The 25913-nt window shown below is 40.8% G+C and overlaps 1 protein-coding gene across 15 annotated transcripts in view; it reads right to left on the bottom strand.

Moving 5' to 3' along the window:
- The window catches only part of ANK2 (ankyrin 2), a 360943-nt gene that overhangs the window by 197513 nt on the left and 137517 nt on the right, over positions 1 to 25913 (bottom strand). For 4 of the 15 annotated variants that reach the window (XM_068941789.1, XM_068941798.1, XM_068941793.1 and 1 more), the window contains exon 1: positions 2196 to 3088. The exons of 4 other annotated variants lie outside the window; for them this stretch is intronic. In XM_068941789.1, the coding sequence (XP_068797890.1) occupies positions 2196 to 2318 (123 nt within the window). In that variant the 5' untranslated portion in view covers positions 2319 to 3088. Of the gene's footprint in view, positions 1 to 2195; positions 3090 to 13823; positions 13923 to 21283; positions 21317 to 25913 lie in introns of those variants that run through there. 7 more of the 15 variants (XM_068941802.1, XM_068941801.1, XM_068941796.1 and 4 more) reach the window with 6 other exon arrangements.

The following is a 25913-nucleotide window of genomic DNA, read 5'->3' on the forward strand; positions in this document are numbered from 1 at the left end:
GCATGTATACACACACATATAAACAAACTCCTACTTGGGTTGCTGTCTCATGCAGAAGGAGCAAGAGGCAAGATGCGGCTGACCTAGCCCCCACCCATGCCATCTGAAGGGAAGTTTAGGGTGAAACCCAAGCGCTTGTTTATGTAACATCGAGCATTCAGCCGCAGTAAAAAGGAGACTGGACTGAGGGCCAACAGTGAGTGTCTGAATATTAAAAAGGAACAAAAGTAAACATTAGTATTTTCTAAGCAAAGATAGCTAGTGTTTTCTAGATCTGAAAATCTGGTCAGCAGCCTGTATCACCATACATTATTACTAACACGCATACAGCCTGAGTCTGCCTACGTCAAGTCGGGGGTATGCAGCACTCTGGGAAAGGAGATAGCTGCAGGGGCAGCAATAAATCTATTCACCTTTAATTAAAGTAGAATAAATGTTTGAATCAAACACATGTATAAAACAGGATATATGTAAATCAGGAAAAACAACACATGCTGTGCTTAAACAACTGAGCTGGCTCCTGGGTGAGCAGGAGAAAAAGACCCTCTAGCAAGGACAAATATATATATTTTTTACATTAAAAAAAAAAAGCAAGCTATTTTACAGAGAATTCCACAACCAAAAATGTAATTGCAAACACTGCCTTATGCTGCAGTGTCCCATTTAGGGGATTACTATAGTAATCACAATCTGCCCCAAGCAGCTCTGTCCCAGCATCCAAACACTGCATACGTTAGAAACGACATTCTTGTTCTCATAAAGAGAATTCTAATGTAACTTAATGAACTCTGTAAACAGAGCCTTTTAAAAGCCAGAGAGATCAGATCAAAAGGTCCCGCAAGTATCAAAAACAGCCTTGGTAATTTCATTTAATACATGCAGTTCAAAATACAAAATCCAAAAGACTGAATGTAAGATGAATTCTAAATTTTCTCAGGTATGCCAAGGGAGCAGATGGCTTCTGAATCCTAGAGATCCGCCAAAAGGATCAGAAAATTCAAATGTTACAGTGCTGGATTCTGTTCTTTTCACTTTTACAGAGAGACCTGTGTTTATATGCAATGTAACAGAGAAGGAAAAAAGGGCAATGATTATCTCTCTTGATACTATCCTTTCACAAGAAATTTATGGATCAAAACACGGTGTCAGTGAATGAGTTAATGTATACCATAGTCTAGAGATTCCTGAGATGAGCGAAAAGGAATGGCAACAAGCAGACACTAACACAGGTACTCCCGATGCAATCCAGTCCTAAAGCTACCCTTAACAGAAACTGGTCAAGCTATGCTTCAGGCATTTTAATATCTTCTCCACTGTTGTATATTATTCGTGTCCTTGGAAACTATACAGTGATGTGGAAAGCAAGTCATCTTTACAGATTTTTTTATTCTGTTTTCATTTTTCAAGGCAACTAACAGATTTCATTCTGCGTATCTGACACAGAAGAAAAACTACAATTAATTATGAACTAGAAGAAACCTCCTGAAAACCTGAAACATCTAAATAGAGATGCCTTAACTTAATCAAAGATTGCCACCAGCAACAGATGCAAAAAACAACAGATTGCAGACCTGCGTTTCAGGCCATAGCTAGAAAAATACACCTGCAGTGTGCAGTGTAAATACACTGAATCATGGCTGATAACACAGCATCAGTTACTGATACCTAACTGAGTAACAGCTCAGCTAGACTGTTACCAGAAGAGAGAGGTTCCTGTGCAGCATTTACCACCGATGCTATTGCTTTTAAGTACTGATGTGAACTAAAAATGGGAAACAGAAGGGAGAAAACACAAAAATGCACCTTCACACTGCAAAGGACAAGAACAGCCACCTCCCTCCCTGACAACTTCAGATCAGCTGGAGGCAGGAACCTGGCTCCCAAGCCATGAAATGCATCTCTAGTCCTTCCTTTTTGGGGATGAAGGGAGGAAGGTGACACTGGTGTGCCAATGGCCATCTTTATTTGCATGTTCTCTGTGTAGCAATGGATTGCCGTGACTGGTAGCATTTTAATCTCACTGCAGCTAGGCTAGGTCCACAGCAGGGCTCAGAGATGATGGGAAAGGATGGGAAATATGATATGAAAGGGAATGAAAAGGAAGGAGAGGGCATCACACATATGGCAATAAACACCTGTGAAGTGCTACGTGTCGAGAAGGGACGGGGAGAAGGGGGTTGTTTTTTCCCTCATACCTTGCGTTTCCGATCTGCCCTAGAGATTTTTCGCTGCTTTTTCCTCTCCTTCTCAAGGTTTCTCTCTCTCTCTTCAAGTTCAGACTCTCGAACTTTTTTAATGGAAGCAGCTGCATGAGCCATTTTGGAGAGGGAAACACCAGCTCCAAGGAAGCCGTTTCCACCACGCTCGGATATCCAGGTGATTTATTTTTTCTGCAAGGGCGCTGGCTGCACACCAGAACTTGCTGTGCAATCCACTCTTGCTCCACCGACACCCAGAAAAGGTTAAGGCTCAGCCCCAGCCTCTGCAGCACCCATAATTCAGCACAACTTCAACATGCTCTGAATCAGAGCCACATCCACACATGCAACGTGTGAAAGTGCTCGCAGACACACACTCACAATCCGAGAGCAACTAGCAAATATCTGGTAGCAGGCTGAAACCTCTTCAGCTTGGCTGTGACTGCAAGCGAAGGCAAGCTTCAGACTTAGCCAAGGAAAAAGAAAAAAAGAAAAAAAGTCAGCCTTTAAACACACATCACCAAATTGGAAAGGTCTTTGGGGACTCCTCCAGATAGGCTGTGTCTTCTGACTAGAAGGAAGGATCCACTTCAGCATAACCACCAGCGGGGGGAGGGGGCAGCTCCTTTCAGCTCCTCACATCGTCTTTATGCAGGGCGAGAAGAAAATGGTGCAGTCTCACTTACTGACTTGCTGCTGCTGCGACTGTCTGCGCTACAGCCTGGCATATGCCTTCCTGCACCTTCTTCCTCTCCATCTTCCTGTATCGTCAAGTCGGTGGATAGTAAAACAGGAGCACCAGCTGCTGGGTTCAGAGGAGACCCGCCTCAGCCTGCTCACCTGCAGGCAGCGACCGCCCTGCTACGGCGCCTCCGGAGAGCCAGCCTGAAATGTTCAAGTGCTCATTGTGCCTTCACGCAGCCACGTGAGGCTGCATCAGGAGAGCTGCATTAAGCAGCGAACCAAACGCAGCTCTGAGGGGGACGCTGCTAAGGAAAGCACACAGCGTAATCTGGGCTCAGCCTGCCCGACTCAGCCCAGCTCCACAGAGGAAAAAATAATACCACAGAGCATGCTGTTTATTATTCAGTGCCACAAGCTGCTTTCAGATGTTTGCTTCAGGAACTTAGGAAGCCCTATGTTAAAGATGGAGAAGAATGCTGTTGTGGATCAAGAGAGACCAAAGAGACAGAGAGAATATCTTTGTCTCTTCCCTATCTCCCCCTCCCAAAAAAAATGATGTGCTCTTGAGACAGCTTTAACATATCAGAGCCAGCTGGGACTGCCATTCCCTCATTGCTTATCCCCAGCTAAAACCAGCATATAAAAGCTCCACTCCTACCTGCCTGGGCATCTCTGTTATCACAATGAGTGTTAACTTTTTATTTATCAAAATAGGACGCTCAAAAACTGCTAGATGTACGCAAATGAAAAGAGCCTCCGCGTTGGACCCTGCTGGACAACTGATCACATTTCAGCTCCCTCCAACACCACTCGCGAAGCCTGCTCCCAGCAGGTCCTGAGGGTGAGGACTGCTGCACTCGGATGCAGTAGAGATGTTTGCAGCGCTGGCTTCCCCATCCCAGAGAAGCCAGGCATATGGCAGCTCACTGATGACGGCATTAAAAACCACCAAATCAAAAAAAAAAAAAAAAAACAGTTATTTGTAGCCAGATTTATCTCTGCAATATCTTTCTTGATTTCAGAACAAATTTGACTGAATGGCTACTAAAGCTGAACACTGTGAATTACACTGTAATGAACTACCACCAAAACTGTAACAGATGTCTTGGGAGCTGCTCATGTGACAACGGCTCACAGATGGGGACTAATGCCGACCTCAAAGTATTTCTGTACCTACAGAACTTGGGTATTACCAGTTCATGTAGATCAAGGCCATTTATTGTTCCCAAGGAACACATCACTATTGATTGTGGTGTTACTACAAGATTTCACTTCAAGAATTTCACAAATATTGAAGACCAGATTTTCACAAAGTACTTGTACATGAAAACTACAAAGCATTACCTATTATTGTACAGGTTGAACTCTAAACGCTTTATTATCCCACCTGGGCATCTGTTGAATCTCATGAGTTATGTATTTGGTTTCTACATTGAGAGTACAAGCATATCTAAAACAGGCATCTATTTTATGTTTGACCCCGTCATCTGTGCATTCAATCTAAAATATATTTCTCTAGTGGAAGAAGATGAAAGAAGAAGCAGGATTCAGAGCGTCAGCCACCCTCTTTTTCAGCTCCTCCATACACATAGGCTGATTTTCTCCTGTTTGTTTCCGGCTACACTACACCAATGACTAGAACACAAGTAGTAGCAGCAACAAGAGCCATCAGCAAAATGAGACAGTTGGAGGCAACTAAACAAGTAAGATAAAGGAGAAAATTGCATTCTTTACTAGGACCGCAGCTTGCCTTCCCCACTTATTATTTGAGGCAGCTCAAAGACACCCTGACTTTTAAACCAGAAGAGAGCAGCTGATAATCTAGAACTCCACTTTCCTGCTGCAATGAGAAACTAGCCATCTTCCTACATCTGCAGCTTGTTCAGAAACATATATTAAACTCTTAACACGTTCACTGACACGTGTACTGCAAATAAAATAAAGATCAAAGTAGAGAAAGGTAAAATAAAACATATTAGGCTACTAACTATTCAAACTGTTCCGCAGACATTTGGGGTGCTCAAAGAATGACACTAAAGGAAGGGAACTGATTTCAGCAAATTTTGAATGCTTACCTGGTAAAACAACCTTTTTGCTAACAGCAACCCTGAAAATACAGGCCAAATCACAGGCCAGCACTCTTAAAAATCCTGGCCTTATGATTTTCCTAAATCATGGTTTAGGGTTTCCTTAATTCCCTAAGCCCCCGAACGCCTAAATCCTGATACGTCAAGCACACATTAGAGCTGAATGCACAGGAGGGTTTATAGGAGTTATGTTTATTAAACAATTTGTCATCTTTTGGCAATAGATACCCTGCATGCTTATCAGCCCAGGTAATTTTTTTTTTTTTCAGAAAACTCACTCAGAAGTCAATGAAGGACTTGATGTACTTTATAACCCATTGCTGGAAGAGAGGAAAAAAATCAGATGAGTGATTTGAATAGCTTGTGCCAAGTAAGATAAAATAAAATAGCAAATAGTCTTCATAAGATCGCTGACAAAGAACTTCAGACCAGTTCTATGAGTTCACCATTATGTACCATAAACATCTTCCTCCTAACCTCAAAAAGGCATAAAAGTATTTTTCATCATGTGCCACAAAAGAATCTTTCAATAGATTATTTCGGAAAAAACATATCCAATCTGCGGAGAAAAATATGAAGTATATATCACTTATACTTGACACAGCTACTGCCCCTGCAGGAAAGAAATATTCTGTTTTAAGATGGAGAGATTTCCCTAATGAAAGTAGAAAATGACTAGTCACTGCCCTGTGTATGCAGCATTTTACTGATCTTAACAAAAAGAAATTCTGCTGCAGACATCAATCAGAAGATTGAATTTTCACAATCTGTTCAATAAATATGGAGGCTGACAATTTTCCTCTAAACATAGGAACGTACTGTGAAGCTCCTGCATAAGAAAAACAGAATATACTGTGATTCTGCCACAAACGGTATGTAGGAGGGGAGTGGGAGAGTGGGCAGATGCACAAAAACATAAAAAGAACACAACATCAGAAAAGGTGGTTTTTTTCTGTAATGCATTTGTCATCATTAACTCTGAATGTAGAAACCAAATACATAACTCATGAGATTCAACAGATTCCCATTCGGGATAATAGAGCATTTAGAGTTCAATCTGTGCAATATTCTGCATGATTTGTGAACAGGCTCTGAGTGAATAACCTCATCAGGTGACCAACAGTTGCATGGATACTTAATTAGGTTACAGGTCTGATTTGCTTGGTTTACAAATTGGCATAAATCATTAACTTCCTGACCTGATCGCCTCATTTCATGGTCTCTAGGTTTGGTTGTTTTAACCTGACCCACCAGCTGAGACAGTAAGCTCCTGCACTGCAGTTCTTTATTAGCCACAGCTATGATTAGCACTTGGCTTTGACTGTCAGCTTCCAGGTAGAGAGACACGGGGACTACACAAAGTAGCATCTTCTGTCTAGATAAACCTACCGGATGAAAACCAGCATTAATAGAGTAAAAGAGGAGGAGGATGTAAACAAGTGATCATCTTCCTTGAGGAAGTATCTACTAACAGGGGGCCATTCTCATAAGGATGAGGTTCTCTTCACATAAATCATGTGGGCACTGCCCAAAAAAAAAAAAATAATACTAACCCTAGAAATAATGTAAAAAAGCAGAAGTGACTCAAATCTTTTCTTGTCATTTCACAGAGTTACAGAGACAGGAGGAAAAGATTAGTCTTTCATGCCTCAAAGCCAGAAGAGAGCTCTTTCTTTCCAGATCTAAGCTGCTAGCTCATTCACGAGGTAGGCTAGAATACAGAACTGGTTTCAGACAACAGCTACTAGTGGGAAAGGGATGTCCCAATGTAAAAACAGAGTAGTTAGGTAGGGACAAGAGCTGGGCAATACAATTTTTTCTGGAAAAGGCAGAATAGAATTCTTCATGGGATTTAGATTCCCTCCAAAGTACGACACAACGCAAGCCTTGTGCAGATGTCTAACAAGCACAGCTACATGCTATTTTACTGTACCCTTGCAATGACAACCTGGGCAGTGATTTATACTTCTCCTCCCTGCTGAAAGGTAGAGTATATGTCAGACCAGACTTGGAGATATGAACGCGCAGCTTTTAGTGGCCTAGAACCAGAGAACGCTCACTTGCAGAATTAGCTCATCTCTACCCACAAAGATGTCATCCTGTCCTCAGCATCATTATTCCAACAGGGTTAAGCGTCAGAGACAGACATCTTTCTCCCTGTGGTCTGGAAACGCCTCTATGAACACTGCCTCTTGAGGAATGAGTATGGAGGAGAAAGAGGAAGAGAGAGAGAGAATTTCTGATCAGGACAAAATATCTTGGAGATCCAGAATACTATAACAATGTTTTTAACTTAACTATTTAAACCGATTCAGATGGATTGTGCATATCAGCATAATCAGTCATTTAAATAATTACAGAACTACACATTCCTAGAATAAAAGACAAAATTATTCTTTTGGAAAGTAAAAACACAAAGCTAACTTTGAAAATATATCCTGTATTTATAAATTACCTTCTTCGCCACTTATTGTTTAATTCACACTTATTTATTACTTATACACAGCCATTGTGCTATTTTTAAGATTATGATATTCCTGCAAGTGAGTGAGCAATCAAATATACATACTATATAAATTTCATTTTATACTTTTCTGAAAGCGAAAATATTACGGTTAAAAAAGCTCTACTCTCTCCTGTTCCCATATTACTGAATATATAAACACAATGTGTTCCAGAAAGCTCTAAAAGTTAGTATCAAAAATTATATATGAAACTACAATCTAGCCTTTTTCCTGCACTTTGATTACATTCATTTTATTAATTGAAGAGGAAAAAATACAGAATATGAAATGAAAAAGGTATTATTAAGGGCAAGTTATGGCACATATATTAATATGCTTACATTAGACTAGTCTTAACTGCTTTCCTTCCTTTTCTATGATATCACCTGGGTATAATTCACAGCACTGACACTTTTAGCAGTCAGCACTCAAAACATATTACAGATCACACACTAGCAGCTGCAGTTGCATACCCACTCTTGCACCTTGGGCTTCTGTCTTGAAGGCATTCCATTCAATACTGACAGAAATCTTCGACGTAATAACCACACTAAAAAAAAGATCCTGCTTAGCTACCTCCACCTTGACAGATTTATTTAAAATATTACTCTACTCTTACAACATGAAGTATATTGAGCATTTTTTCCTATGTTACTGATGGAGGAAACTGAGACAATATGGCTACATGCTTGCTCCTACGAACAAAAGAGCAGTCACTGTGGGATGAAGCCAAAGTCTTCTCTCTCCAACAGTGGCCAAAAGTCAGATGCCTAAAAAAAGAGTAAAACAGGGCAACTGTTTGTGATGCTTTCCCCCAGCACTCTTCCAGCTTCCAGTCATTTGTCATTGATGAGACACCTGTGCCAGAGGTTTCTATCTATTTAGTAATCTTCCCAGGCTGTGCTTTCCGTGAACTTGTCCAGTCTCTCCCTGAAACTTTCTAAACTTCCAGCATCCACAAAACTTACCATGGCACAGACTGCTGCTGCAGCTTAGGATACATTCAAAGTACCATTGTCACAGGCAGGCGTTTACAAATCAAAACTAGGGCAAGATACAATAATTGCTATTCTCAAATCATCAAGGTCCTCACAGTCATCCTTGATTACTATCCAAGCTGTACCATGACAAAGCAATGCTTTGCACACTCCACTAACTTTCTAAACACCAAGAATAAGATTTAGAAAAGCCATTCAGAGACTGGTGCCCCCCGGTTTACGTAAATATTCCCAGTAACAAGGTAAAGACAGTTCAGTCGTGCAGAAGCAGGCAATTCAAGAGGCATATTTTTTCTTCAGAATTCTATATAAATCAGAGATTTGTATTTCTGGCAATAGTGCTCAATTTGCAGTTTTCTGACAACAGCTAAGTTGCATTAATTCTAAATATCACTCACTCAACATATTTTTGTTTTCATATTGATTGAAAATATTGATCACACACTCTATTTTAACCAAGTCAAACAGAGTCTGACCCAGAGCTCACTAAGGGCAACAGTAGGCACTTTATTGATTTCAATGGACTTTGGACCAGGACCAAAACTATTCAGTTCAACACTGCAGCGTGACTTATCCTCCTTCCTGTTCCACCTTCTTTTGTCTTTGACTATTGAGTTCAGTTTTGATCTTGTGGGGGGCAGAAACTGCTACTAATGCTAAGAAGGACCGAGGGATCATCCTGAAGGTGCGCAGCTCTACTGTGCCTCATTCCCACAATGCACCGTGCCCTCCTCAGACTCCCTCTTCACCTACAACTTACCAGGTGCAGCCTTCCAGTCCAGGCCCTGCTCTGCTGGCAATACAAGAGAGGCTACCACAATCAAGAGTACGGCACCTCGCACGAGGCTGCGTTCCTCCAGCCTGCTCCCCAGCTACACTCTAGAGCCACGGCCAAGTGGCCCAACGCACTGAGGGAACGCTCCTTTTTAATCCTACAAGGTGGACGTCTGCCTCCTACGTGAGGCCTGATGCAGTCTCTTTAGTTGGAAGAAGAGAAAGCTGCAAGCTTCAGAGCTTTCGATTCTTCTGATGAAAAATAAGTGTTTTAAAATTTTTTGCTTGAATGCTTTCCAATGTAATGATCCGACATGTTCTCAGAAGGCTTACTCCTTGGTGAACATTTGCATTACAGCCAGATACTGCTGGATTACATTAGCTCTGAGAGACAGGGCATATTTCAAGTTCAAAGCTAATTATCTGAGGAAAAGTCACTGAAAGCAAGTTATATGCTGAAAGGTACTTGTATACGTATTCCACTTGTGCCCCGATTGATTGATCCTATCATTTGTGATTAAAAATAAGTCGTCATTTTATTTGTTTTCCCAGAAACCAGGGAAGTCTTTACATTAAGCTATGTGAAGAGTCAAAAAGATTATCTTTTTGTTCTAGCCCAGCAGATTTACTTGCTATAACATCTCATTACATTCAGAAATTATCCTGCTGTAATACTGTGGTTGGACAACAGCATTTTACTTCATATAACCAATTTAAGAGGTTACATCTGTTGATCTAGAAACAGAATTCTGTCATCTCAAAGCTGGTGCTTCCCCTTCAGGGTATTTACATCACCTGGAAGGGTAAGAAAAGATATTTTTACAAATGGCACTGATACCAAAAAAAGAACTACACCTTTGAAACAAGGTCAGGTAACAGAAAAACTGACTTCATTGCCACTGCATGGCATTCAGCCTTCAGAAGCCTCTAAGCCAACGTGACCCAGATCTTATCCATTTTAAATCCTTCCAGTTGCAACCTAGATGCTGCACATAATCAGCTCTGCTTAAGCATTCGTGATGGTATATTTTAAAATGTGCATGCGCTTTAGTAGAGGACCAAGTCACAAGCGCACATTTCTTCAATGGGCACTATCTACCTTGAATTGGAAGCTTCTTTGTCCTTATAGGTATCAGAATAAAGATGTGAGTGCATGCTGCTTATACAAATACTTTTTACAGTCTGACCCACAATCTGAGCATGCCAAACTTAAATGAAAATTTAATAAACAATTATCTTTCATAGCTTATTTCAGTTTGCAACATATGGAAGAAGAAGAGTATGACTGAACGATGAACCTTCCTATTTCAATCTACTGTATGTATGATATCTAAAATGTCATTTTTATCACCGATATACCAGCAGGACATTAGGACATAAGCAGGACATAAGGCTGGATTTCACCTATCCACCTGTAGTACCTGGCTTGCAGCCTGCATATTTGGACCACAACAGTGGGAGTGCATGTCAAAAATAAACGGGGTACACATGAACAACATCATTTCTTACTCTTTTTTACCTCATGAGAAAGAGTCAAACTACACACAATTTCTAAAAGATAGCAGCAACACTGTCTTAAGTAATAACACAGAGAAGCCTAGTATGCCTGATCTAAAGCCAATAATGCTATTTCCTTTCTTTTATGCCTCTGATTAATGTAATAATAACATAAAGTTGGATCATTTATTGTTTTGTGGAGTACTTATGGCAAAGACAGGTGTATCATTTAAGATGTCTTTGAAGCACGTTTTTTCACTGCTCATAACAGCAGATGTATTTGACGTTTGTTTGTAAAAAGGGAGAAAATTTTACATCAAGAATTCTCGGAAGAACTCTCGAGACAACTTTTAGACACACCTCAAATTAACAGTCATACTAAACATACTTAACAAACAAGAGCAAAGTCCTGATCCTTCTTTTAAGCTAGATGTTTTTCATCTTTTCCTCATAAAAGAAAGCAATCTGGGATTCCTTTACTTTTATTTTCCTCCCCCACTCAGAGGAGGTCCCAAAGGAGGTCACTTCAGAGGTCCCAAAGCCTGACCAAGCCAATGTACAGAAGAGAATTGCTATTTATAGAGTAATGAACTCCTCCGTCCTCACCTATATAGCTGAACCATGCCTTTAGACCGCAACGTTTCCTTGGAAAGGGTAGAAAAAGGATGGAAAGATTTTACCGCAGAGTGAATCCCAAGGATGAAGGCTTTCTGCTTCTGCAGAGCTCCTCCAGGGCTTCTCAGCAGTGCACTCCAGAACTGTACTTCTGAGTTTCGGGGGAGATGGGAACAGGCACCAGGACACAGGGGACCACGACCGAAGGGCGCTGCCCGGCAGCCTCACAGCCCTGCAGCAGGGCTGCAAGCACCGCAGACAGCACCCAGCGGCAGTGGGATCCCTTTCTGCCTCCCCCTTTCCCCTCACTCACCCCCTGCAAGGGGGGCCACAAGGGACCCACTGGGTGCAGTCTTTTCAACTGAAGATTTATGAAACAATACGGAGTTTAAAAGAATATTGAGAACGCAAAAACAAATACTTTGAAGCTGTAACCATGGTTGACCTTTGGGGACACTGTTCTGCTCCCATTTTCACGCTTACATCTGTGTGCATAGCTGTCTGACCATACCACTGCATGCAAAGATCGGACATGGGCACCAACAGCAAAGATGGACAGCACGCAGTGCTGCTCTGCTCTAACAACCCTGCGGTTCTGCTCACCTGCCAACTGCTCTGCTCAAGCAAGGTAAATGCAGCAGAGGCCAAAGAAACTAAGCATAACCCTCATGTTTCTAATGAAACATTTAATTAGTGTTGAATGATAGCTCTTGAAAACAGAAGGTAAATTTGGAATAAAATCCTAGGTCCAAAACCGCTGAAAATTCAAGCGCTTTAAAGCCAGATCTAATTACTGTGGCATAAACTCATTTCCGTTGAAAACATGGAGTCAGAGAAGCGCACAAACATTGGGTTGTGTTTCTAACCACATGTGCACGGGGAACTAAACGGTGAATGATCCCCCTCTCCTGGTGAAGTAATGCTAAGGCAGCCACAGGCTCACATTTCAAGACAGCTCTTTTCAGCATTACAGTAGTTTAAGTACAAAGTTTAGTGATGGCTAAAACACATCACAGTTCTGAACACAAGTGCTGCAGGCCCATGAAAATATTTATTCTATTCAGGACCTCAACAGTAATCTTTATCCACTGTCATATTTCACATGCAACTTTCTGAACAGCTCTGAAACAGTTTACCAAAGGCAGATATTGTTAACTAATGCACCTGTAAACGTCCTTAAGGTAACAACCTACTGAAAACAAGATGAGATGCACTGGGACTGTTTACTAAGAGGAGGTAAAGGACTAATTTCAGGAGAGAGGACCTAGGGTGCAGATTCTGCCTCCGCTACGCTAGTCTACTAGCAGTTAGGATAAAATAGCTCAGAAGACAACAGAAGTGTCCTCTGTAGCACATTCACCATGACCTCCTTGGCTGCAGCCTGAAGAGTCTAAAGACTGCAGCCCGTGACAGAGAGTAGGCCGCTGACCAGGCTGTAATCCACTGCTGAAGGGCACTGCCTCATGAATTGCTGCTGGTCCTGGACAAAGAGTTTATTTTCTTCAATAAGCAGCTGCCAGTTGATCTTTTACAAAGTACTTCATAACCTATTAAAGCTCTCTTCTCTATATAATATCCATTTAAAATTCATTTTTAGTCAGCTAAAGGCATACATTACTCAGAAATCAGAGGTGATCTAGCTTTTTGTACTTGAATGACTGTAAAACATGACGTAGATCTCACTTTTAAAAATAAGACTTTTATCTTTCCTAAAAGTAATGCTATAATACAATTTTCAATACTTAACTTCCAAATCCCTGTTTATGGGCCTTATAAAGTAAAGCTCCTCATGGACACATAAAAAGCACGTGAAAACACTACTACCACACATATTTCTGATATCTGAGGGCATTCTGAGAAAAAAAGAATGCCGTTTTTACTAGGATTCTGCTTATCTTAAAGCAGGATTCTTAATGGCTAATGTTTTTGCAGCATTCAGACATTTAAGAGACCACTTCTGGCTTCAGGAAATTTCACTGGAATCATTTTGAATGGTCTCTCAAGAAGCAGTTGGCTTCTTGTCAAAGGGGCTTTCAGATCATTTCCACAGTGCTGCACTTGAAAAGCACAAATGCGGCCCTGTGTAAATTATTTTCTTAACATGATAGATTGAAATGATTTGGACAATGGCCAACAGCGGTCTGCATAGGTGTGCTAGCCCAGGACCGTGTTCACATTGAACTGAAGCGGCTGGTCTGATTTTGAATTTGTCCTAAAGACAAAAACCTTCTAGAACTGAAGTTAGTTTACAGAGGCAACTACACGTCTCAAGCTAAACACAGGAAGGTATTTCCTGTAGAAGCTGTGATGCATAGTATTTTCTATTGGTGAGAAACCCATCCCACCTGGTAAGAGAGCTTGCCCATAATACTACACCGTTGTTTATGTGAAACAAAGTACACCACCAGCACCACCCCCCCCCCCCCCCCCAGAATCAAGAGAAGTATCTAGAAATGCATACATTACCATCAGTTTGTTTCTGCCTTCAAGTTCCATTAATTCCTGTGGAAGATGAGGATTAAGAGCTCATCTTCTCAACTAACCAGAATGGGTTCCAATTCACAGCTAAAATAAAAGCAGCACTCTGAATTAATCACCATCACTTTAAAACCAGGGACTTTTTAAAAAGGAATAATTTCTGAAAAATATTTTGTAATTTCTGGGGAGCCTTGGGAATAAAGACCTTTTAAAAAGGGAGCTGTCTGAACCACTCTCCCAAACAACTTCTTGCTATTATGGAGATTTGAAAACGCATTGCAGAGATCATTTCAAAAAATGTAATGCAACAGTAGACTGTAATTTGACATGCCTCAAATAATTGGAAGCCTTACCGAAACTCAGCTGAGTTCACCAAATGATTCCCATTGACTGTCACTGTGTATTTGGCAATTTTGCATTTCATCAAGATGGTAGCATTAAAAATGATGAAAAATAGTATGGTAACTTATCCATTTCTTTCACCTTTTCTCTGAACGTCAAAAATAGGATGCTCCTGCTTGGAACCCTTAAGCTTGCAGTGTGTAGAATGAGAGGCTCCTAAGAGCAGATACAGGTTATTTCTTTAAAATCAGGCATCTATCTTATTGCAGTTAAGTTGATAGTTGGAAGGGACAAGAAATAATTCTGCAGAAGTCTAAGTAAAACTGACTCCCAACTGCCAGATCAGTTCAAATATGAGCTGGCCATATCAGTTCATGTATATGCAAAGAAAGGGCAGCCTATTCATTTGCATAGGATATGGTTATATTCTAGTTCGCCCGATTTGGAAGGGGACAAGGGCAGAAAATAGAGATTTCATGTTAAAACGGAGGACAAAAAGAGCTGTAGATGCCTCAGCCAAAAGCAAGCAAGTACTACCTTCCTAGGCTTTCCCTCAAACATCCATTTATCAGCCATCACTTAAGTTCTTGCACAGAACAAAACAAGCTCCCACAATGTACAAGTGTCCCACAATGTACAGCACTGGATTATAGGCAGCATTTCAGTCCAGCAATTTAGCCCTCCTGGACCCCCTGCAGTGAGAGCGCTGCTCGGAGGCCACTACCCTCCCTGTTCACAGAGCAGCCAGACTGAGAGCATCTTTCTAAACATGCAGGTTCATAACAGAAAACGAGTTTCAAAGGTGTGGTTAACTGGTTTGTTTGGAAAAGGCAGAAGTCTGACTTTCCAGTGAGCGAAAACAAAGACTGACACTAGCTAACATTTACCCAATGCTTAGGATTTGAGAGACCTAGATTCAAAATCCCAGGTGTCCTATCATCTCAATGAGTGAATGGCCCAACTAAAACACTTATTTATGCAAAGTAGAACAGTTTCAAAAAAGGAGAGAGAGAGACTAGTCAGGCACTAACATATTCTTCTGAGACTTGAGAAACCTCTCTGAATCAAGAAATTTGCAAGTAAGCCCTAACCACCAGTTCTTTCCATGGGCACTCTATACTGTGCTGTGGAGCACACTGCTAAAATATCGAGTCCGCCAAAACGCCCGCATGGCAGAGCATGCCGGTCAGGTATAAAAGCAGCAAAGACGCATCAGCATGATGCACTCGGTCGGCATCAGCATGACGCACGACCACGTGGGCGGAAGGAAGGAGTCTCACCCTCTCAAGCAGGTACAAGGGATGCGTGACCTTAACTGGCTAAGCAAAATTGTAACCTCAGATTGACAATTGCCTCTACTCTGCTAAACAGTGCTTTCCAAGTTATCATTAGTCCTGGAAAAGCAAGCTTCACTTCCATCTTTCCATAGTTAAAACAGAACTTGCACATCCTTAAGAGATGGGGTCTGGGAGGAAGAATGGTGTACTTGCTTATAAAGAGTTTTTATAATAACCAGAATTGCAGAAACACATCCCAGGCACGCTCTGTTCCTCCCCCTAGAAGTTCACCCTCAAGTCATGTTTAAAGATGAAAAGACTTATTTACATCATCACCGCATACACATCACTTTGTAGAATTATTATTAAAATTAAAAAAGAGATACAGAGGAGTGTAGCAACCTAGCAAAAAAAAAACATTATATATAGCAATGCTATAGTAACTTGCATTTTACATATGAATCGGTAGGTCCATGTCTTAGGAACAGGAATTTTAGATTTTGAAGTGGTCTTAAAGTCTTATCAAATAAAAGTTAACAGTATGTTATATTTGTTTTTTAATATACGCTTACTCATTTCAAATGTGCAACCATCAGATACTTTCAGGCAGTAATCATTGTCATCCTGTGCATTCATCACTTAGACCCTCACGTGTACTTAAGAAATGTGCCTTCACATCGCTAAATACTGGTACTTATGTTTATTGTTTTATAATAAAGCTTTCTGCAATCTTAGTTTTTGCACCACACCTTTAAGCTTACTGTTCTTGCCTATATGGCTTTACCTAAAAGGTACTTCTGGCTTAAGATCCTATCATTCACCTATCCCCCTGTTGCACATAGCCAATGTTGCTTCTTCCACAACTACTCGTGCTAGTAGAGCTGGACCTCTTAATTACTTATTTACAGTACATATATAGAAGAGTCCTCAGAGTGACTGCAAATCAATTTAAGTAAATATTCCACAAGAACTTCCAAATTAGACACTCGAATGGTGGTTTTGCCCTTTTAAAATAATCTTAAAACATGTTTTTAAGGCATCCATACTCACCCTGATACTTAGTGACCATTCACACTAGCTGTAATTTTTGAAGGTTACCCTCACAGGCCTATTTCATCCTGAAATTATGGGCAGAGGAGCCTGAGACAGGATACTTGATTTGGGCCAAAAAAGATCTTCATACATATAGGGAGCCATTCTCGATTTCTGCAGTTTGTTGTTGGTTGACGTGGCATATCATGCAATTTTGAGGGATGAAAAAAAATTCTGTTATCCCACTTATTAAGTAATGGAAATATTATTTTAGGACAGTACAACATAATTTTTAAATCCTAGATTGATCTATGGCCCTTTTTTGGCTTCCTCCATCCTTCTCCTGTTTCCCCTGTGACTTCAAAAAATTGAATTTCTTTAGCAGTTTATTCGATGTTCATTTTAAGAAACGTATACAATAATTTTCAAATTGCAATTTCTAAACCGTGTTTTTGCCAGCAGTAAATCGCCATGCTTAAATATTGCTCTCGACTAGCACGCCAGCTCTTGCTGAGCACCGCACGGGGGCAGCCCTGCCCCAGACAGGACCAGTAACCACACCTAACCTACACACAACACATGGACACCGCAGTCGTTCACGGAAAAACAGAGAGATCTGAGTGGAAGAATTACCTAATCTCCAGATGCCAACACTCCAGCCAGGCTTGAATTATATTAAACGGCAACTGTCCACTGGGCAACTGATTTTTACTGCTTGAAATAAAAACTAAACTACTTTTTCACTGGTTTTAAACTTCTGTTGGGGAAGACCTCCTCCAGATTGCGTGGTCAAGGGCAGTGAAGTGATGACTCTGTCTGCCTACAGCAATTGCTACCATCATTATGTTCCTGTAGCTCTCCAGCCACCTTTCCCACCAGACTGGCACACTCAAATAGTCTCAGCTCTTCCTCCCCCATGAAAATAAGCGGGAAGAGGAAAACTAAACAGTAAAGCTTTGAGGTCCTACTTGCAGAAAGTCTGTCAGAACGTTAAGGAGAGGAAATAGCGAATGACACCAGGGGTACTTTAAACACGCAGATCTGCTAAAATCCTGCGGGCAATGCTGCAGATGTCCCGGCCTGTCTCCCCACAGTGTCCCGGGCAAGCAGCAGGCACTGGCCACTCTGGCCAAGGGGAAGCACCTCCATTTAGCATCTGAAGGTTTTACACTGCAACAAGGACAAATAGAGGCACACAACTCAGTGTGTTGCGCATCATGGTCTCCCCTTTAATTAACATTGTGTTTACCTTGTTTCATAGCATAGATGCTCACAAACGCAGATGTATCATATGACCTGTACATCTATGACTTTACCTCCCATTTAAGCATAACCGCCATGCTCGCACTGCCATCTGTACCCGCCAAGAAAGAGCAGACTATCCACTGCTTTTTTGTACCACGCTCCCTTTCTCATTTCTCCAAATTCACTACTGTCGCATGAAGGTGATTACACCATACGTCCCACAGTATAACTCGGAACAGAGCACTCAAGGAGCAGCCAGAGGAGCATTAAACTCAGGTGTTTCCACATGAGAGAGAACAGCAAGGGGTTTCTTGCCAACCATCAGAAATAATGCATGTGGGATTCAGTGCTGCCTTTTAAGACACAGAAAGGGCAAAAAACTTCCACTTTCAAACACAAAATATCTTTATTATTTTAATCATAAATATAGGTGCCTCAGAAGTTGATGCTTTCAATAACCTAACTAGCTACCAGAATCAGATAGAAAACAGTGCCCAGTCAAGACAGAGAAGAAACCACAATAACCTTTGAAAAGGTTCCAGCTGACTTTTGCTTTGTGTGATCTTAGTTTAGCTGCTACTGTGCATTCGTGTATGAAGGGACTAATTCTGAATTACTCAGGCACAGAAATGCACAGGGGCTTTTATGGGGGAATGGTCACTTCAGCAGTCATTTTGCATAGCAGAAATCTGCTTACTGTTATTTCCCCAACTCATTTATTGTTGCTATGTTATCTCTTCCTATGCTGGAAAAAAGCAGAAACTTTTGCAACAGAAAAAAATATATATATTTGGCTGTATTCTATGTACAGTCTCACCTCCTACAACATCTTTAATTGCATAATATGTACTTAACCTAGCACCACAATAGTAATGCAACAAAGGTGAGAAGTGCGGGGGAAGACGCAGATGGTAGGCTAGGAGAAGAGTGAGGGGGCTGTGAAAGAAAACAGTATCACAGGGGAAACTATACAAAATCCTATTAATTTTGAGGAGCATAAAGAGGTGCACCTACAGCCATTTTTCTTGTGTGATCTCAGACAACTCTGCACCATTACAGGCTTGAATAGGATAATAGCCCCAGAGCTCTGGGCGCAGAACACTGGAGTGTTCACTGTGAAAAATGAGAGCGAGGAGACTTCATGACAAGACTCCTATAGTCGCTCTTCGCTCTTCTGTCTTAAGAGCCTTTTTGCAAGTGCAAAGAGCCAAACACAGAACAAAAATTCTGATTTACTGCAGATCCGAATTCCGTGTGTGCCTCTTTACTATGAAGGGCGTTGTTAGAAAAGCTTGTTCTTAATAACATGTTCTTCTGCTACTGATTTAGCTGATCTGGACTAATTCAGACACTAACAGAACTGAAAGTCTGAACGCCACACAACATGAATTTGTGTGAATATTTTGCAGAGAAGGCATTACAATGTTCAAGCTGATTCCTTTAACACCTGTTCTCTAACCTAATGTCTATAAAACATCATATGTTGCAGAAAAATACATTATAAGAACACTTGGGTTATAAAGACAAGCACTTAAAACCTAAGAAATTCCTAATTAAGATTGTAATCTTTATTCAGCCCCCTTATGTGCATGCATCATGAGATAGTCTTTAATTAATGATCACATACTATATATTCGTGAGACCTCTGCCTCATTCAGTGAGGAGGTCCAGACAGCATGCACTTAAGAAACAGAGATCTGAGCACTTATTTCTCCTTGATGCTCAAGGGGTGGAAGAAGGACTTTTATTCCGCATGATAAACCTGCTTTTTGAAAATGGAATTATTAATTTCCTCGCAGGCTTTTCTGTAGTTCTCTCTGCTATCGTATACGTATCTGAAGTAAGTACTAATCTATTTATTTTCAGTAACAGCTTTGTAAAATGGAAGGCACAATCTTCAATTTACAAAGGCTAATCCCTAATTTTGACGGCACCAATCAGAAACATTTTGCATCTTATTTTTCAGAGCATATACGTTACATGGAATGCTTATATTCAAAAGTGACATTTCCATTGACTTCATTTGCTATAATGAGCGCTCAGCATTTCTACAAGTAGACCGTGAATCCCAAGTCAGGCAGCCAGGAAAAAGGAAGGAACGCATAGCTGCTGGCAGTCCTTGAAAATCTGAGTTTATCTGATCTGAGCAGCATCACACAGGACCTCTGAGATGAACAAAATCAGAACCCAAATCTCCAGGGTGGCGCTCAATTTCCTAAATCATCAGCTCTCTGCTTTTCCCCCGATCCCCCATCTTAGCACAAACATTTTAACTTCTAACATAACTCAAGCAAGAATCCTACTCTGAATTAAACTCTGACTCATCTGTAAATCAGGTGCAGCCTGTGCTCTGAATAAGTCAAAGATATTACAGAAAAATAATACGCAAACCCATCACCAGAAACCTGCATCTTAGAAGATATACATCTTAATTCTGGTATTTCTTAACCTTTATGTATTTTTTCTTAGCCTTGCTCTTGGGAATAGCTGAGAGCTTAGTAACACTATCAAAATTGAAGATACAAAGTGTCAGGTTACCATAACACTAGCCAGATTAACACATCCTGTACAGTAGCCAGATTAGCATCTGCACACACACGTAGATACACATACACACTGGCACTGTTGAAATATAGAAGGCACTTTTGATGAAACAGTTAAAAGAAACCTAAAAAAATGAAAGAAAGAATCTTTATGGCAGGAGGTTATATTTTTTAAGAATTGCATAGGGCTTTAACCTCATATACGCAGACAGTATGCTTAGGTGAAATTACTCAAATTACTCAGGTGAAAATTCTTGGATTCCCCTGAAAATGTTATTCATTGTGATATATGTATAAAGAGTATATACACTGATGAAGATAACTCCCCTAATTAACAATTAATTACTTCAGAAGAAAGGGATCTTCCTGATCCCAATGCATGGACATTTTAACATTGCTATCATTAGAGATAGGACCTATGTCCTACACAAGTCACACAGACTTGGTAGTCTAGGCCTCTGCTTATTCATGTTTGGCAGAAAATAAAACTCCTGAAGTTTCTCTCTGCCTCCCAGTATTTCTGAACTCTCAGACAAAATCACCTTCCAGTGATCACCATAATGTCAATTCCTTGCAATCCTTCTGAGAAAGTTCCTAGGCTAAGGAGTCATCTATCGATACCCTCTTATGTCTTTTGGCACCCCGTCTCACCTTCTTCAACACCTTACCCTTGCTGCAAGGCAGTATTTCCCCACATCCTTTCTTCTAGCCCCATTCTACCCAGGGGTCCCCACCCCACCCCACCCCACCCAGGCTTTTGATGAATCCACCTCCAGGGGGCACTTAATATTTTGCAGAAAGCATAGAGCTCGGTAGCAAGTCTGCTTAGGCTCCCTCCGTCTTCCCGGTTAGCAGGTAGCAGCAGGCTACAGCACGCTGTGTAGCACAACATACAGCACGCCCAGCTAAGGCACCTGGAGGCCTGCAGAAAAGCTGTCACAGCTGCTACACTGCGCAAACATGCCCACAAAAGGCAAGAACATGTGGGCCAAGGACACGCTTCACTTACTGCTCTCCATCTCAGCATACGGGCCAGTACAGATCCCCGACGGCCTCGGCTCCGGCTGGTTTGCCCGTGCCCGATGCTTACTCGGCATCATAAATGCAAGTTAGCGCCAATTATGATTGCAGCAATGACACTGTCTCCACAGTAACCGTGTGGCTGGCTCCCCTCGGCAGCATGTAATACTGCATGCAAAAACCCCACCGTTGGGCAAAATGAATCCTAGTGAACACTGCTGGCTTCCCATAGTACAAGCTGAATGAGGTTTGCAATATTTTTAAATGAATTTGTGAAGGGGCTTACATAACAAATGCTTTGCTAAATCAATATGCTGCACTCCTACAAATTTTGCAAGTTTGCCTCTCGCAGCAAATACTGACACAGTAAGAACTATAAACAGAATTCAGAGGCACGGTAGTCCAGAAGCCACAGAGGGAACGCGCACTTACAGCCTATTTCTGGCTCATCTGCAGATTTTATACTTGTGTTTGTGCAGAATATAGTGCAATTCTATAAAACTGTGTATATTGATACATCCTCTGTGGCTTTTACAAGCACTCTGAGAACTTCAGAAGATAAACATCTCAAAAAAGTAAAAATATTCATTTGTCAGCAGGTGTATTATTACATTAGCATACAAAGATCTGAACGGAAACTGAAGTTCCATGTACCCGCCACCATACAGATCAATTTTTGGCACAGCCCTCCACCTTCCAACCACCTCCTTCTAACTACCCTTTATTTTTTCACTCTCTAGCATGTAAGGAGAAGTGTGTTTTTTCGTATGCCTGACACCATCCAGAACACTATGGTACTTACAGTAACAATATACACTATAACAAAAAGTTGTTGCAAACAACCCTTGAATTTGCTTTCTTCTGTACTCTTCTATAGGAGTCATCTCTCTTTTCCTTTGAATTTACATTTTTTTCTGCCTACATTTTTCTCTCCCTTTGCTTTGCTTATTTTCTCATGCTCTGAGCTCTGAGCTTCCATGTAGCTATTATTTATAACATTATAAAACAAATTGTTTCATAGATACCGAGTAACAAAATGGGACATTCCCCCCCCCCCCCCAACACACACAGAGAAGCTGTGAAAAATTCCTGTCTTAATATACACTGCTTAAAATTTTCCTGCAGGCTGGATTCTCCTGCCTTAAATACGTTACACAAATTATTCTTTCTTTACCTACAGAAACCTGCTTTTGTCTGTCTCAGTCTCTCTACACACATGCAGAGGTATAGATATGTACGAAAAAAATGTGGATAAAATTCAACATTCAATGAATAACGGTACTCTAACACTCTGAACAGTCCATGCTGCGCTAACAGCACTCTGTGGTGATCTAAGTAAAAAGTACAGGATCCTGGTCAAGGATAGGCAAAAACGTTCATGTCATAATTTGGTTACCTATGCTATTTTAGCAAATGGCTCGCTGATAGGTAGGTGAAGAAAACAAAATAAAACAAAAAGACAAAAAATAAAGAATACACAGAAACCCCTTGTCCAGCAATGCACTTAGGCAAATACTGAATTCTAAGGATCCTGGAGGTCTTAATGATTTTCATGAAATGACCTAGTTAAATAACTGCTTAAGCGTGTGCTGTCTCACAGCCTGCGAGCTCAGAAAAGTTAAACTCGTAATTGTTTTAGGTGTGGCAGGCTCTGAAGTCTTTGCCTTTTTCAAACTGTTCTATTCCAGTGCACTTTGGCAAGTGGATGACAGCACAGCGTTACACACACAGCTACTGAATATGAAACTGCGTATGAATAAGTTGCACTGAGTAAAGTAGATTTACAGGGAACTGGTAAAAGAGAAAATTTAATTATTTATGGTGGGTTAGCAGTTTGTTAGGTACTACTCAAAATGCAAACGCTGCAACTACTGTCCCAAAACCATGACAGCCTAAATTAAAATGCTGAACTAAGAGTCTAGATCCTCACAGACAACAATAATACAAGACAGATGTTAGATGACAAAGCCACAATAATGGATGCAACTAAATCACAGTATGTTATCAGTAAAGTCTTGTTAGAAAAAAAGATATAAAAAAAAGACCAAAACTGAGACACAAAACAGTTTAGGATGAGTGCGGTACGGAGCCAGCAGATAGAAAGAGTCCAATTATCTGGAAGATAGTTACAATAATTGGGGTCCCGTGCATTCTCTGGCCAGAGGAGTTGCTGGGAAATTCACCTCTCGGTGAAAGAACCTAAGCTTTCATGTCGTTTGTAACCCCACTGGCTGAAAAGATAACCTTGTAAATATGAATCCAGAGTAAACAATACAGCAGCATGATTCTGAGTCAGCAAACAGCCTGAAACATCACTTGAGAGGTGTAGTTCCCCATTCGCCAATAACTTGGTAAGCTTCAAAAGATAACGTGTGTTAGTTTATAAATAAAATTTAAAAGTATAAATACCTTGCTGCCATCATTTTCACGCAAATATCCCAATAGCAAAACCCAAATCCTGACCATTTCCCATGTAACTCTTATGTTCATCCTAACGTACACCCAGATGGCTTACAGTCCACGTAAAAATGCCTCATCAGTAATCCAGTCATTTCTTTGTTAAAAAGACACTCCTGGATGCGTAATAAGTGATACAGTAAACTAGTATATGCTTGAAATAATGAACTTCCTTTGGCATTGTTTTCCAGAGGATGTTTTCATCTCTTATAAGCAGTGGATTACTGTGTTTCTTTTTTCAACCCATCTAGCAAATCACACCCAATTCAATCTTATTAGAGGTAATTAACACCACCAGCGTGAGTCTGCACATTCTGCTATGCTGACTTACGTTGTTAGACAACTTCTCCAAGCCTTCTCTGTGAAAGCATTTGAAGCACACAAACCCATTCCTCCAAGCAAACAGGAAAAAAGAACAGCAGCCTCCTCAGCTCCAAACAACATTCAAGTACGTTCCTCCTGAGGACACACATGCTAAATGAAATAATGTAAAGAGACTATCTGGATTTATGTTGCTCCGGTTGCAGCTCTACGAAGGACGTGTATCTGAGACTAGAGAAAATAAACTCTCAAAAAACCTGAGTCTGCTGTAAACGATAATAATCTCATCTAATAATCACGTTCAGCTTTTATAACTCTTTTTAAACTCATTCTTTCTCACATGTGTAACTACAGGTACCAAAGCCCATTACTTTCAGCTCCAAACCCTGGGGCCAGGGGTTCCAACTGCTCTAAAATATTGCAAGATTGTAATAACCTGATACTATGGTTGTCATAAATGGAGCGGACGTATGTGCAAGGTTTGTTTGTTTGTTTATAAACAGTGTTGCAACACTGTTGTAGAAGCTCAAAACCCAGGAATCATTTTTTTCCACCTAATATCTGGGATGGGAATTGGTGGCTTCCAGCCGACAGGAAGGCTTTCTTGGCTAGTGGTACAGGCTCAGGTATGCAAGGATTTATGTTTTTTTTCCTCTCTGTAGCAGTATTCTGCTTTCTGCATTTACTTCTATTTCTTCTACCCTCTCTTCATCTGTGGATGAGGCTATTTTGAAAATCAAGAAGTCGATGGACAAGTCTAATGTAAATTAAAATAATTTATTTTATCTTTAACTTATACGCGTGAAGGACTGTTGAACTTCAACCAATTCTTAGAGCCTATGAATGAAAAACACTATTTCCTGACAACTAAAAAGTCTCTGACCACTGCTTACTAAGGGGGCGATCAGTCAAATACACTAGGTAAGTAACAGTGTACTCAATCTCAAGATGTAGGCCCAAGACCAAGTTTAATGCAAGATCAACCTCATGAAATGGACTAGAGATAATCTAGAACTGTCTTGGAGAGGCAAGATAAGAGATGATTTTTTTTAATTTTTGCACGGGTATCCTTTTAATCAGCAAGTGGATAGCATTCACTTATAATGACAAGTTCATACTCTTGTACCACCATTTCAGAAAGGTTTCAGTAAACTACTTTACTAGTTATTTAGAACACAAATGACCATAAAATCTGTTAGTTTTGGTGCCTGCTTTTGCTGTCATATGAGTTAATTCAAAAGCCATGATCTTACCTAAAGCATCTTTCTTGAATTTGATGTCGGATGAGATGCCAAATGCAGTGTCTTTGCCTTCCTGTCCTGTTCAGAGCTATGACATAATGAGCGTCCTGTGGGGACAATGGAGCTAGGATACGCCTCACCATGGCAACTCTCATGATGTGCACTGTTTCACCGATGTAATCCTGCGTTTGCTTGCTTTTTGCTAGATTGCTTATCAAAACTCATGTTGACTGCCACTGATGCTGTGCCCTGGGACTCTGCAAACTCTTTATGCTCATACCTAAGTAGTGTCCATGCAGAGTATAAAAGTGTAGATACTAGGGATCTGGTCTACTATTATATGCAGACCATATGTAATGTTTTCCTAGTCCTCCCAATTTGAGCTGTAATCGGTGTCGTGGCAGATGGCAACATCAAGTGATTCATTAAATGTCATAGTAAAGCCTAATCTGAGGACTTCCTTTTGAATATGTAAGCAAGCGGAGTCCAGGGACAGGAAAAACTGGAGAACAGCATTCACAGGATAACAGTAGATGTGCTAAAACACAGAAGCACAGCAGCATTACAGATATAAATAGCAATAATGGACAGGAACTTAGA

The sequence above is a fragment of the Struthio camelus genome, chromosome 4 (assembly GCF_040807025.1).
Source record: "Struthio camelus isolate bStrCam1 chromosome 4, bStrCam1.hap1, whole genome shotgun sequence".
NCBI classification, from domain to species: Eukaryota; Metazoa; Chordata; class Aves; order Struthioniformes; family Struthionidae; genus Struthio; species Struthio camelus.